The 13,732-nt window shown below is 52.1% G+C and overlaps 5 protein-coding genes across 5 annotated transcripts; 2 read left to right on the top strand and 3 right to left on the bottom strand.

Annotated features, from left to right (window-relative positions):
* Nucleotides 1-200: 200 nt before the first annotated feature.
* BO94DRAFT_583473 (uncharacterized protein) lies at nucleotides 201-1,898 on the bottom strand (the record flags this gene model as incomplete). The annotated part of the gene is made up of 3 exons (XM_025615562.1): nucleotides 201-317; nucleotides 380-1,605; nucleotides 1,703-1,898. 3 exons carry the CDS (start codon nucleotides 1,896-1,898, stop codon nucleotides 201-203), a joined length of 1,539 nt encoding a protein of 512 aa, XP_025470002.1.
* Nucleotides 1,899-3,335: 1,437 nt separating this feature from the next.
* On the bottom strand, nucleotides 3,336-7,684 carry BO94DRAFT_363990 (Arf family guanine nucleotide exchange factor SYT1). Its single transcript, XM_025607187.1, has 2 exons — nucleotides 5,980-7,684; nucleotides 3,336-5,929 (listed from the first exon to the last, which is right to left on the bottom strand). The coding sequence occupies exons 1-2, from the start codon at nucleotides 7,229-7,231 to the stop codon at nucleotides 3,417-3,419; spliced, it is 3,765 nt and encodes a 1,254-aa protein (XP_025470001.1). The 5' UTR covers nucleotides 7,232-7,684; the 3' UTR covers nucleotides 3,336-3,416.
* BO94DRAFT_363950 (uncharacterized protein) lies at nucleotides 7,205-8,090 on the top strand. Its single transcript, XM_025607185.1, has 2 exons — nucleotides 7,205-7,435; nucleotides 7,552-8,090. The coding sequence occupies exons 1-2, from the start codon at nucleotides 7,381-7,383 to the stop codon at nucleotides 8,040-8,042; spliced, it is 546 nt and encodes a 181-aa protein (XP_025470000.1). The 5' UTR covers nucleotides 7,205-7,380; the 3' UTR covers nucleotides 8,043-8,090.
* Nucleotides 7,685-8,759, bottom strand: BO94DRAFT_363989 (uncharacterized protein). Its single transcript, XM_025607186.1, has one exon. The coding sequence runs from the start codon at nucleotides 8,691-8,693 to the stop codon at nucleotides 8,139-8,141; it is 555 nt and encodes a 184-aa protein (XP_025469999.1). The 5' UTR covers nucleotides 8,694-8,759; the 3' UTR covers nucleotides 7,685-8,138.
* Nucleotides 8,760-11,312: 2,553 nt separating this feature from the next.
* BO94DRAFT_512274 (M14 family metallopeptidase) lies at nucleotides 11,313-13,554 on the top strand. The gene is made up of 2 exons (XM_025609805.1): nucleotides 11,313-11,849; nucleotides 11,932-13,554. Exons 1-2 carry the CDS (start codon nucleotides 11,436-11,438, stop codon nucleotides 13,315-13,317), a joined length of 1,800 nt encoding a protein of 599 aa, XP_025469998.1. The 5' UTR covers nucleotides 11,313-11,435; the 3' UTR covers nucleotides 13,318-13,554.
* Nucleotides 13,555-13,732: the final 178 nt, after the last annotated feature.

The following is a 13,732-nucleotide window of genomic DNA, read 5'->3' as shown; positions in this document are numbered from 1 at the left end:
TGTCGGCTTCATCTTCATCTCATTCTCTCCCCAATGGCCTGGCCTTGCCGCATGCAGTGCAGTCACAGAGAGATTAAACGTTGTTGAAATCCATGATGCCCTCAAATATAACAAAGGAAATCAATCGTCAGTCATAATCATAAGTCATTAGATCCAAGTGGAGCCATAAACGTGGGGAATGCCCGGACTGTTCTTGAACCTCATTTGATGGGCTTGTGGCACTCGCAGCAGACATTGTATTGAGACTCTTTCTCCCCTTCATCACTCTTTTTCTTTTCCTGGCGATTCCTGGGATGCTTTATATGCAAATGTTCTCGCTGGAGCGATGAGCACGTAAGTACACGCTTGCCTCAGGTCACTGTCGGGGTCGTAAACTTACCAGCATCTTCTCTTTCACGTATACACCGGTGAGGCCCATCTCCTTGATCATGTCCCAGCAGACATCATAGAAATCCTTCTCGGGGTCAATGCAGTCGGGATTGCGTTCTTCAGGCTCTGTCCGTGGCTTCGGCGACGTCTTGGGCCGTCTCTTCTTCGGCCTAGGCTTGACCGTGTCGTTGGACTGATGATGGACGTCGACGGCATTGTTGCCTGCACTGGCGGTTTCTTTGAGCGCCGCTTTAGCTTCTCCAGAGCCAGCTTCAAATGCTGCGAGGGTCTCGTTCCACAAAGCCGCCGTGACTGAATCTACATCCGGAGCGTTCTGGCTTGCATGGATCCAGGCTGCTTTGACTTGTTCGAGATCTTGGGTGACCCTGGTCGCCTCCTCCAAGATTGCCTGCATTCCCTGGGTAGCTGCCATTGCTGCCTTTTCGAAGGCTTCTACCTCATCGGAGGCGGCGGTCACCATCGCGAGGATCTCGTCCCACCAGCCACCCGCTAGACGCTCCAACTTCAACGCGTTCTTGGTCGCTTCGGAATCCATCGTGTTTGTTTCGGTAGTTACGGAGGCGAATCTGGTCGTTCGTGGGCTAGGGATTCTGAAAGTTGGAGGGTTCTCTCTCCCAGGAAGATCCAATTCACTGCTGCAATTGGCTGACACCGGGCCTTCTTTATTCCCTATTGGGGTCTCGTCTCGGATATTGTTCTGCACGGGACATTTGTTCTCTCCCAGACTACACGGTGTTGGACTGCTGTCAAGTTCTCCGGTTTCATGGATTCTTCCCGAATAATCATTGCAATCATAATGCTCACTATTGTCGTCCTTGTCTTCCGCAAAGGCCAGCAGTCTCACGGGGAGGAGAACACCGCCATCTTCAGTATCAGCCTGGCTTTCAACCTCGGTATAAAGAAGATCTTCGCCTTTTAGGCTACCGTCCGCCTCTTCTGGTCCAGCCTGTTCCCCAGGCCTCAAGATGTCGGTGTCCGTCGCAAAACTATCGCCATCACAGGAGTTGGCTTCTGACCTGAATTCATCATCAGGCGTCTCACTCCCTGTCAGTTCAGTTGTTCTGGCTCCATCGCTGGTTAGTCCAGGATCGTGATTATCTGCAGCATCTTCCTCGAGCCTTTTGCCCTCGCTGTCAACCGTGGCGCATGACGCAGGTAATGTCGGCAAAGGACATGGTAGAGTGAGGATTGGAGGCCGAAAAAACAACCTCGAAGCTAAGGATAATCAGTGATGTTCTCTTTCACTCCATGGCGTTGGTGTTGATATCCACCCAGAAAAAACAGCCGATTGCTTAATGAACAGCAAACTCACCTGTTCGCTTTCCCAATGACGGTTGGTATTCCCAGCCCTTCAAGGCAAAGGCATCATGGACATGCGCTTCAACCGACCGATAGATCCCGAGAAACCAAGTGACTGGCACGCTATCGCATACCTGAAACAGAACCTCGAGGGCGCTATTGATCCCATCAATCCCTAGGAATCTTCCGAGACCTACAAGAACCGACATTCTGATCAGCACGTAACCCGACATGAAATCCAAACTGCATACACATAGCAGACAAAAAAATGATAGAAAAAAAGAACTTACCTATTACCAATCCCAGGCACGTCCTACTAAACAGATAGGAATAGGACACCACACAAAGAAGCCAAATACTCATGCCGTACCCCAAGACAGCACACACAAGCAACTTGCCCTTGAACATGATGTCAACCGGTCCGGAATCGGTACCTTCCCCGGAACCTCGCCGGGCCAAGCACCACAATACGAGGTCCCAAGGAGAAACAAAAGAAAAAGCAAATTAGGAAGCAAGCCCCAAGCCACCAACCTAAAAACCACGTTCTCAGCAACAATCAACAAACAAAAGAGGTCATGAAAAAGAACCACCTTCAACGAACGAGCGAACAAAAGCAAACAAACACACCAGATCAGAGCAGATCATTCGCGTCGGTATCGAACGAACGTATACAGCACAGGTTCCGCACGCCCCAGGTTCAAAGCGAACGAACGAAGCAGAGAAAAAGAGAAAAAAGGAAGAATAAAAGAATCAGGGTGGACACCGAGCAAGTTTATAAGCAAAAAGGGTAAAGAAAGAGAATACACACTGACATGACTGCAAAAAGAAAGAGAATGAGAGAGACATTCACCCGGCCGCCCGTGCAAAGGCAAGTACATTCCGTCATCTTTGTCTATGTAATTCCCATGCTGGGTGTGCATGGAGCCTCAAGACACGGCGGTGATTTTACACAGATGCAGGGAAAGGTACCGGGAGAATTAACCTCACGTGATAATTAACTGAATTGGGGTGCATGGGGAGTGAATACAGAATCGCCCCAGAAAGTGCTAGGTTATGGAGGTGGGTTGGGCCGGGAAAAGGTGTTAGGGATGGGGATACCTGCCTATCTGCTTTTGGGGGTTCGGGTGCAGGGATTAATGTAGGGATCGGATGATCGTATGCTTGTTTATATATGCTTCAGCTAGGATTTCTTGTAACCAGCTCGTAGATAAATACCAACCCCATAATTCCACTTGATTTCCATACCATATCACGCCGAACATAATCGCCAGAGAGATCTCATGCACTGGTATCGCGACCCAACAGAAACAGAAACGAAGGAATAGAGGATGAGATTTACCGCCCAGCCCCTATTTGAACACAATGCACACCCAGAGAAAGACCCACCCGGAAGATCCAACGAGGAGAGAGAAGAGAAGAGAAACTGGAAATGGTATCAAGGTCATGACAGCGCGGACCCGATCTAGTAGGGGTCCGCGCGCAGATTCTATCCGATTTGACTGGGAGAAGACACGTAACGTAACAACTTTAAAACATATAAAAGGTAATAGTAATACGAGTGGGTAGAGAAAGACAGGATGCAATGAAATGGAATGAAATGAAAGATGATGAGGGGTATAAGGTAAAGAAGTCAGTCGTAAGATAAGAGGGAGAGAACAGAAAGGTCTTGTTGACGAGGGTGAGATGATAAAGTTGGTTTTCTTTTCGGTTCTTTTTGTTTTCCTTTTCTATGCATTCACAGCCTGTTCGGGCGGGCTGGCAGAGAGTTTCTTAGGCGTGGTCTCGTCGACGGCATTGCTATCGTCAGTCACCAGCACGGGTGATGGGTCCTGGTTCGCTGTGACGAAGGAGTTCTCAGTGACTTTGGAGCTCGAATCGAGGGCGTCGTCACTGTAGAATCGTGGGGGAAGTTCCTCCATCTCTTCAGATTCTTCAATGTAGTTGACGCTCTCCCTGGTTCCGGGGCTCATACTGCGCAAGGACTGCGGATGACCAGGATGCAAAGACTCCGAGGTAGTGGAATTAGCACTGCTAGCGACGACTGTATCGGACGCTTTGGGTTCTTCCGATGGGGTCGGTTTCCGAAGCTTGAGACGTTCCTCCGGCGGCATGTTCTGCCATTCGCTGCCGAAAGTGACAATCGAGGCCTTTTTGCCGTGGACAGTGAAGCTGGCAGATTTCCGAGATAATCCTTCACCTTCAAGAGCTGCTGGACCATCGTCGAGCGCGGCCATGCCAGAGGTTGACTCGCGTGACTTCTTGCTGCGAGGGTAATGGCCATGGTGCGCACCGGGCGCATCTCGAAGAGTCCGGTGGAGACTACGGCGAATCCGACTGGATCGGTCCAGCTGAGACATCTCTTGTGAGTCGTTCGGCTTTTGATCAACATCAGCGTCCTTGATGACAAGAGATTGTCTCTTAGTTTGGGGCGAGGTATTCACTTCCAGCAAGCCAGCCTCGCGAAGGATCCGCTCCTCGCCATCATCGAAGCTTCCAGGGGCAGTGATCTTAGAGGCACGGGAGGCCAAACTGGCGACGTCTATCTTACTCGCAGCACTGAGCACCGAGGCTTCGCGAGTCAACCGATTCAGTGGCTCAGGAGAGCTAGATTTCGTACGTGCCTTGAGATCGTCCACCGAGAGCCGCCTACCAGCGCGAGACGCAACCTCCACCGATGTGAAAGACGCTGGGACGCTCGGTCTCCGCATGTCTTCTGCAGCGGGTTGCGGTGCTGGTGGTTGGGTGACAGATGGCGGCGTAATGGAGTCAGGGTGCGGCGAAGGGGGCACAGTCTCTTTGACTGGAGATGCTACTTTCTCGACCGCCGTTTCATCGGGGGGTTCCTGTTCGGGCATCTCGGCATTCGTAGGAATCTGCAGCTTCAAGCGCTTTTGTTCAGCTAGAAGCTGCGCTTCTCCTTCTTTCTCACCCAGGTCGCGAACAAGCACCTCCCGGTAACATCTGGTACGCCAGATATCCTGCCTCACCCATTTGAGCTTGGCAGCCATGCGCCCTGCAGCCATGATTACATTTTCTCGTGCCCTAGAGTGCACGGGGGTCAGGACCTGCAGATGTCTAGCGTTCCTCAGTAAATCATCAAGCTGCCGTTGGCTGACAAAAAGCTTTTCGTTAGCCTCTCGAATCTTTTGGCGCATCAAATGATCCCGCGCGACAATAAGGTCTTCACCCATGTCCGCCTCGGGATTCGGCGAAGGAGGTTCCCTGTCCGTTAAGGATACACTAGAGCCCCTGCGGCTCATCCGATTCCGCTGCGCCTCATAGTCCGTAGCCATCATGCCCTTGCTTCGGACGCCAGTGGTTCGAAAGGCTGCGGCATAATTCAGCTTTGCCAGCCAGTCGTTCATGTCCGATTCACTATTAGCCAGAAAGACCTCTTCCAAGGCGTTGTGGCGGACAAAGACAAACGCATGCTTGTGCTTCTTATAACTGGAGTCGATCAGAGCCACGGCATCATCGGTCGGCACGATGCCGTCCGGCTTGAAGTCTGTCAGTGGTGGCTTAAATATGACAGCTCGACGGCGGCCTTCCTTGAGATGTGACTCATGCTGGTGGATGAGCGATTTCACCCAGTTAACATCCCTGAAGAAATAGAGCTTCGAGAACGTGAGTAGGGCTCCCCACTCTTGCCATGGTGACCGAGCCTTCTTCTTCTTTGGGTCTTTGCGCCAGAGCAATCCAACCTTGGCTATTTTGATGTCCACCAGGCCTGGATTGGAATCGATCGGGTTTTCCATGCTGGACGGCATGAAGGCATCAGGCCGCGAACGCAGGGAAACGATTTGTAAAATGGCCGCTTTAGAGAAGGCACGATGGAGGCTTGCAATGTCAGGCGGTCCCTCCGTTCCATCACAACGATACGGGTCGTCCAAGTTCATTACATCTTTGAGGCTTGGTCGGAGCGAGTCAAGTTTTCCATCCATTATCAGCGTGTAAGGATCCACCGGTTCTTTAGTGGTACGGCCTAGGTGATCTGAACTGGCCGTTTTGAATAGAGCGCGTCGAGGCTTTGCGAGCTGACGCCCGTTGGGGTTGTTGTCTTCAATGTGAATGAAGGGGGTGTAAGAGATGTTCTCGTAGAAACACTCTAGAATATCTTCATAAATGCCTTCCCCGCGAGTGTTTTTGACGTAATCCGGCCTCTGCATCTTTCGCTTATTGTTCTTGTTGAAGACATCGGTGTGGAGGATCAGAATCGAGAACGCAATGAAGTATGCCTGATCTATGGAGAGTTAGTGTGTTCACCAAAAGTCGGGAGCCACAGGGGCGTACCTGTACTCGCAAAGATACCAGGGTTGCATTCGTGGTATCTATCTGCAAAGCTCTGAATAAAACGGTCAATCTGCTGTGTTTCCTTTGGTAGTTCCACCTCCATTAACAGTTTTCTAATGGCCATATCGATAGGGTCGCCAAAGAAGGAGAAGCCTCTCATATACTTGCGTAAGGCAGTCTTATAGAATTCATCGTTTGACTGCGAGAGCACGCTGGCAATCACGCCCTTGGGAACACTCGCCTCAAGCCGCTCGAGGTACGTGGCCGGAGTATCACTTTCCTGTCGTTCTGGATAGGACGGCGACTTGGAAACTGGAGTCTCCGCGCCTCTGGCAGCAGGTGACCCACTCCTGGGGAACGGGGGTTCGGAGTTCTGCCGAAGTCGCTGCGGGATATTGAAGATATCGCCAAAGCTCTTACGCCCACTAGTTGAAGTGGAAGTTCGCCCTGACGAGGTGAGATGAGGCGACGGTTGTTGCTCACCATCCCGCAAATTGGCTAAAGAATCCAGTGTAGATGATCGAGCCCGCGTGTTAGGAGGGTTGCGATGACGAATGGAAGGGGTCGAATGACTCGAATGGGCGGAATTCGCTGAGTCTTTTCTGAGAAGAGGGGGTCGGGGAGAGGAAACACCGGTGGAGGAACGCGATGGCGATGGCAGCGGAGAGACGTGGTCGCGGTCTTGGTCATCTGAAATGTCCGACGTCGGAACCGAAGGGCCAGGCACCGACTTGGGCATACGCCCATTGAGTGACTGCGACCCAGTCGGCTTGGGGGGCAATGGGAAAAGAGGGCCCTTGTTTCTCTTCAAGCGAGGCATACGGAATCTTTTTGTGCTAGAGACTGAACCCTCGCCCGAAGCGATTCCACGGGAAGCTCCATGGTCCCCGCGATCCTGGTCAGAACGCGAGGACTCCGAAAACCGCGCATCCGTCACAGAGGAGCGATGGGAATCATTAGGTTGTTCGCGGCCACTGCTCCGTATTGATGTAGTCGACAAGCGACCGGGTTCCTCCCCACTGACTCGGGATGCCGGTCGGCTGGGATAAACAGTCTGTGACCCAGTCGAACCCTGAGCGGCGTGTCGGGATTTCCCATTCAAGCCGGACTGCTGTAAGGGGAGCTCTTCAACCGTCGCGTTTTTCGTTTCTGGGAAGAGCTTGAATTTGTTCTTTCGCTTAACCGGTTCCTCGAGCTCATGATTTGTCGGCGCGGTAGTTATGATGGTAGGAGCTAGAAAGCGTAGAGGCATGGTCAATCACCGAGAAAACACAAAATGCGAAACGGGAGATTCTGGGGAAGCGAGTGTACTTACGCGGTAGGGACGGCACAGGAGGGATCTCCTGCTCCCCCTTAGCGTAAGATTTCGACAATTGCGGGTCCGACGCATGACGAAGCCTCATGAAGCTGAAACGGTTTATGCGCCAATTTGGGCCACTCCCTGGCAACAGCGAGGATCCAGCGTTTCTGTGCTTGGTAGTGGAGTCGTCTCCGCGACTGCGACTTTGCGTAAGACCATTATCATCAGCCCTAAAGTCATTATGTTCGGCATCATCTGGACCGGCCAGGGACGGGGAGCGTGGAGCGGACTCGGAGTGTCTGGGGGCAAGGGCGGTCGTGGAGAGCGTTGGACGAGGCAGCTGTTCGCTATGACGGGACTGCGGTGGATCAAACAGATAGCTCCGTCTTTTGGCTTCGTTATCGGAGGTGCCGAGGCGCAGTGCTTTCCAATGCATGGTGACGACGTTTCCAGGAATAGTCTTTATGTAATCCTGCAGCGCAGCGTGCTTGAGCAACCCATCCGATGCTGCGCGATTATAGTTGGCGATCGTCCCACTGCGAGAGGTATATCAAGGCTTCAGTCGGATTTGCGATCACGGCTTTGGCGACAGCAACGTCTAGGGATTTTGAGCAAAGAGGTCACCGTTGAACAGGCCAATTTGCATCGCGAACCAGCCGAAGGGGAAAGGCAGGGCAAGTTGGCAGCGCAAGGAGGTGGGGGCAAGATCGCTGGGCGGAGGAGCGCGGTCGTAAAAAGGGGGGGGGAAAGGAGGTGGAGGTAGTCAATTCCCGACGCGAAAATTTGGTGGTGCGAAAGAATTGTAGAGATCGCCAATTGGGGGCCGTTACATCGCCAGGTGCAAAGACTGATGAAGAGGTTATAGGGTGGGAGGAAGGGGAGGGGAGGCGCGTTGAGAAATTGGAGACGTGGAGAGAATGACAGGGAAAGTGAGGGGACCAAGTAAGTAAACCAGAAACTGAGACGCGGTCCGGAGAGCCAAGGAGGGGCAGGGAGAGACGATGGGTGAGGGTGGGCGATGCAGTGAGTAGTAGTTTAAAAGGGAAAGAAAGGGAGAGACCGAGACAACCAGGGACGGGGGGAGAAGGATGAGGAGGAAGAGGAGGCGGCGGGCTAAGAATAACGGGAGGAGAGACAGGCCGAGCAGAAAGCCGAGACAAGACGAGACAGCGATGATGCTGTCTGTGGTTTGCTGACGACGGAGAGATTCCAGAAATAAGAGTGGAGAGGGCCCTTCCTTTCCAGTTAGTTCACCAGGCAGAACGGGCCGAACTCTTCCTGGAACCAACCACACGTGCCATTTACGTGCCATTTTGGCCAGCCCGTCAGCCTCTCTGTTTTTTTTTTTTTTCCTTTTTTTTTGCATGAAATGTTTCGATTGGCATGTCAATACAATTACAATTATCCATGTCATGTCATGTCATGTCATGTCATGTCATGTTATGTTATGTTATGTTATGTTATGTTATGTCATTGGCTTTAGTACTTAGTGATAGTAGTACTCAAATTCACACCCATCACACATAACATATATAGTAGTAGGACAATCAATCATGATGGATGGAAATAGACCCTCGCACTACTATCCTCTCATATCTAAATATGTCTGCGATCGGGAGGTTTCCCCAGTGGGCTGTTTCTATCTTTAACTACGAAACAGCCCCTAGATACTAGATAGACCCGACTAGCAGGAACAGTACTATGGGGAAAATTAAATCCTGGCCGCAAAAGCTCCCCTTCCGTGTTCCTGACGCCGCTGATCGCAGGACCCTTGCCCTTTAGTGAACCGGGCAGCAGAACCACCATGGAAAGGAGAAAGGAGAGTATTAATGTGCATCAGTACAGAGTAAGTAGGTAGTAGGTAATCCTCTATACAGCTGCCTGGCACTGGGAAGGAACTGCAGCAGCTGGGCTCGCTTCCCCAGCCGGGCCCCCACGTGACCGCCCGGGGTCTGGCCACGTCAGGCCCCAAGGCCATGACCAGCGCTGGCGTCATCGCGCTGCATCTCTCAGCCCGCCAGATCCGCCAACGCCCAGTCGTCCAGACAAACTTGATTTGCATCGTCGTAGTAGGTAGGTAGTTACCGTCTGATGCCGACCGGCCAAGTCTACCTCCCTGCCCATGCACATACCGATCCCTTCCAATTGGACTGGGAGACTACCTGCAGATATTGTACATGGTAAGTTCTGGCCCCTCCGAACCAAGGTTCCGGTTAGGAACCGAACCGCATATGGCCGGAGACCTGACCGCCCCCCGCCAACTTCACTTCCTCTGCAGCTGGTAAGAATGTTCGTTTGTGTATCTTTCTCGAGCGATTTCCATGGATTGCGGTGCATGCACCACAGTTTAGCTATGTTGCCACGGCCATTCATTTGCTCTTTGCTCTACCATAGCCCGGAGAATATCTCTAGGGGAGTTGTAGACGGAAAACCAGCAAAACTCATACATCATTTCTGATAGAGTAACAAAGGAACCAGGTGGTTAATATCTCGAGTATCTCAAAGGAAAGACTGCGATGTTATAGATGGAGTTGCGCAAATATTCATTGGATACCTCTAGATCGTAGCATCAAGCAAAGTAGTCGATCCCTGGGGCTAGATAAGACACAAGGATCTAGATATCAGACAAGGATCTGCCCTTAATGTCGACAGAAGTCTGAGAAGGCATATCCCCGCTATGTTCCCGATTTCTAATCGTATTCAAGCTTTCGCTGATTTGCTTTTTCAAGATGAGAGACTAAACTGCAATAATAGCTATCTACACGGGCGTGCTTACGACACTGGGGGAAAGAGAGTGGAACCCAAGTTTCTATAAAATCTACTATGTGCACTACTTAGGTGAACCGGCGTCTTGTTCGACTTCTGACGTGGCTGGCGGGTATCGGGCTCTGTGGGGGGCCGATTCAGCGTGCAGCCGGCATCTTTACAAAGCATGTTGAGGTGTGAGCCATTGCAGAATTCCCTAGAACCAGTGTTGCAGGGCTCCAGTTGAATTACAAGGGCCAAATCCTGAGATATTCGTGGGAGACGTTGACAAGAAACCCTTGATGATGAAAGAAGTGAGGAGCGAGTTTGTCAAAGGTGCTTTGCTTCGAAGCCTAGACGAGCACGAAGAATTCACCTATATAAAAATCCCTGTAGGATAGTCATCTCTGTTGATACGGCCTTTTCTCTGTTTAGGCAGTCATTATAGTCGCCGTTGAATGTATAGGCGAAATATCGAATCTTCTGCTCGGGCCGTGGGAATTTCTCGTACTCAAGTACAAATATCAGCACAAGTCTCTGTACATATGACAGGGGACTTTCTTCCAGAGGCACACCTACTTTTTTGCTTCTAACTCTGTCCATTAGAAGTGCTGAGAGGATGCTGGGGGAGAATGCTGGGAGAGTGTGTATTCGGCAAGGCCGACCTTGCCTAGACCGGTAAGAGCTGGACGGCGGGCCCCAACGGAGCGTGACAGGACACTTGTGCCGAAGCGGTTAGGCCCACTGGCTGCCCGCGGCGTTGGACTAGCCGGGTCCGGTTTAGCTCCCGGGCCATCCAATGCGGGCATCCATTCGATCAGCCCGACTCGATCATCGCTGCATTCGCCCTCCAACTTAGTCCCGCCGAATCGTCTCAAGCTCGTGGTTGTGATGGACACAATTCCTCACTCTCTGTCATGGTCTGCCTTATAGACCCCGAGTGCTGGTCATTGATGAGTTTTATTAATCGGTCAGTCACTCTTCCGGTGTCATGACTCACCCGTGCGCTATAAGTTTCAAATGTCGGAGCCCGTCTCTTTCGATCGTAGCTGCTACACAAGGCCAACTGGAGGGAAGCCTAGACACAATGCAAGCTAGCTGAATAGTGGGACAATTTCCGATGATCGGTAGGGTCCAGAGCATTCGAGGGTTCCACGACGCCCTGCTCGAAATGCCCCAGGCCGCCATGCCTGATCTGTTGATGCCTGAGGCACAAAGAACCGCCTCGCCTCCACCTCACGAGTCAACGACTCTTTCTCTCTCTCTCTCTCTCTTCCTCTCTTCCTCTTTCTTTTCTCTTCCTCTCTCCATTCTCAACTCTCGCGCACTGCTACCCCTCTTCATCCATCTCGTGTCAATCTCCCTTCTTTCCTTCTCCACACCTTAAAGGAGATGACTCGATAAGTCCTACATGATGCGTCATCTCTTATCACTGCTCGTGCTTTTGGTCGCATCGGCCGCTCTGGTCTCCGCCGTCCCCGCCGGCTCCATTATCACTCCACAACCGCCCGTCGAGCCCGTCCACCTTCTCTCCTCGCGACCATCTGACCCCAAACGGCCTTGGATCCGGCTCCGGGACTGGATCATCGAGTCCATCTGGGGTATTGACAAGCCCTCGGCTCGTCAATTCCCACTCAATGAGTCCCCGCGCGGTCGCGCCCCTCCATCCCGGGTCCTGGCGCGCTACGGCAGTGATGTCGTACTTCGTTTCAACCTGCGCAACGAAGATGAGGCGGAGGCATTGGCCCAGGCAGCTGATATTCTCTTCCTGGATGTGTGGGCATCTACCCCAGCATTTGTGGATATCCGCCTGGCCGAGGAAGTCGTACGTAGTCCCTCCCTCATCCTCCCGAATCCCGATCGCACATGCTCGAGTCATGACTGATCCACCTCGATACTTGCAACAGATTCCTTCGCTACTAGGCTTGTTACCAGATTCCCTCCAAACCGCGTATACCCCCCTCATGGACAACCTGGCGGAGATGATCTACACTTCCTACCCAACGCGAAAGCCGATAGGGCTCGAAGGACAATCCGGTTTCGCCCACTCGGGTCGGTCCGCGGCGCATTTCGGTGACCTCTTCTTCCACGAGTATCAACCTCTTACCGTCATAATTCCCTGGATGCGATTGCTGGCTTCAATGTTTCAGTCCCACGTGCGCATGATCAGCGTAGGAGTGTCCTACGAAGGTCGCGAGATCCCCGCACTTCGACTGGGCGCAGGCAGCTCCACTGCAACGTCGGGCCCTCGTAAAACGATCATCGTAGCCGGGGGCAGCCACGCGCGCGAATGGATCAGCACGTCCACCGTGAACTACGTAATGTACAATCTCATTACTAAGTACGGTAAATCAAAGGCCGTCACCCGCCTTCTGCAGGACTTCGACTGGATCATGATCCCTACCCTCAACCCAGACGGCTACGTCTATACCTGGGACACCGACCGGCTATGGCGCAAGAACCGACAGCAGACTAGCCTGCGCTTCTGTCCCGGGATTGACCTCGACCGCGCCTGGGATTTCGAGTGGGACGGCGATCGGACCCGCTCGAACCCGTGCTCGGAGAATTATGCGGGAGACGAACCCTTCGAGGGCATGGAAGCCCAGCAACTAGCACGCTGGGCGCTCAACGAGACACAAAACAACAATGCGAATATTGTGAGCTTCCTCGACCTTCACTCCTACTCTCAGCAGATCCTCTACCCATTCTCCTACTCCTGCTCCTCGGTTCCGCCAACCCTCGAGAGCCTGGAAGAACTCGGTCTTGGCTTAGCCAAGGTCATTCGGTACGCGACCCACGAGATCTACGATGTATCTTCTGCCTGTGAAGGCACCGTCACCTCCGGAGCAGCGGATGGCAACCCGGGGAGATTATTCCCCATTGGCGGCAGTTCTGGAGGCAGTGCCCTGGATTGGTTTTACCACCAACTGCATGCGACCTATTCGTACCAGATTAAGCTTCGCGATCGCGGAAGCTACGGATTTCTCCTTCCATCCGAGTACATCATCCCCACCGGCAAGGAGATCTACAATGTTGTTCTCAAAGTAGGCTCCTTTCTAGTGGGGGAAAGCTCGTTTGAGTCGGACTTGAAAGCAGAACTCTACGACCTGGAAACGGAGACCGATCCCGATATCCTCATCAACAGCAACAATCATGCAAGCTTCAGTACACACTCCTTAGTAGATACACAAAAGGCCAACGACCCACTTTCTGACCTCGACGACGACGAATGGGATGAAGAGGTGGAATCGGAGTACCGGACCGCCGAACACTTGTTTGAATTCCGACGATGATCAAACAGTTACCTACCTATTCATCCTCACGAATTACTCTCTCTCCCACTCTAACACCATTTCTCTCCTTGATACCGGACCTTGATGATGACCAGTAATGACTAATGACGGGTTTACGGGACTGGTTAGGTTCTTTTTTCCACTGTTCTTTGACTTTCTCACTGTTTAGATAAGTGCCTACCTAGTACGTGGCATAGGGACATTCTATAAATAATAACCCAATTCCATTGTACCACTGTACTTGAATAAATCTGGAGAATGCATTCCTCTGTACTGCACGGGATCAGGCTAGAGCAATGTGGTATAGTAATCCGTTTACCTCTACTGACTAGTATGGATATAGCCTAGCCCAGCGCCTCCCTTAGGATCCCGGAATACAGTGTGTTCTGGCTTCATATTCTTGCTTCAAACGGGA

The sequence above is a fragment of the Aspergillus sclerotioniger genome (genome assembly GCF_003184525.1).
Source record: "Aspergillus sclerotioniger CBS 115572 chromosome Unknown BO94scaffold_7, whole genome shotgun sequence".
NCBI classification, from domain to species: Eukaryota; Fungi; Ascomycota; class Eurotiomycetes; order Eurotiales; family Aspergillaceae; genus Aspergillus; species Aspergillus sclerotioniger.
Note: the sequence above shows the minus strand (reverse complement) of the source record. Positions and strands in the feature narration are given on the sequence as shown.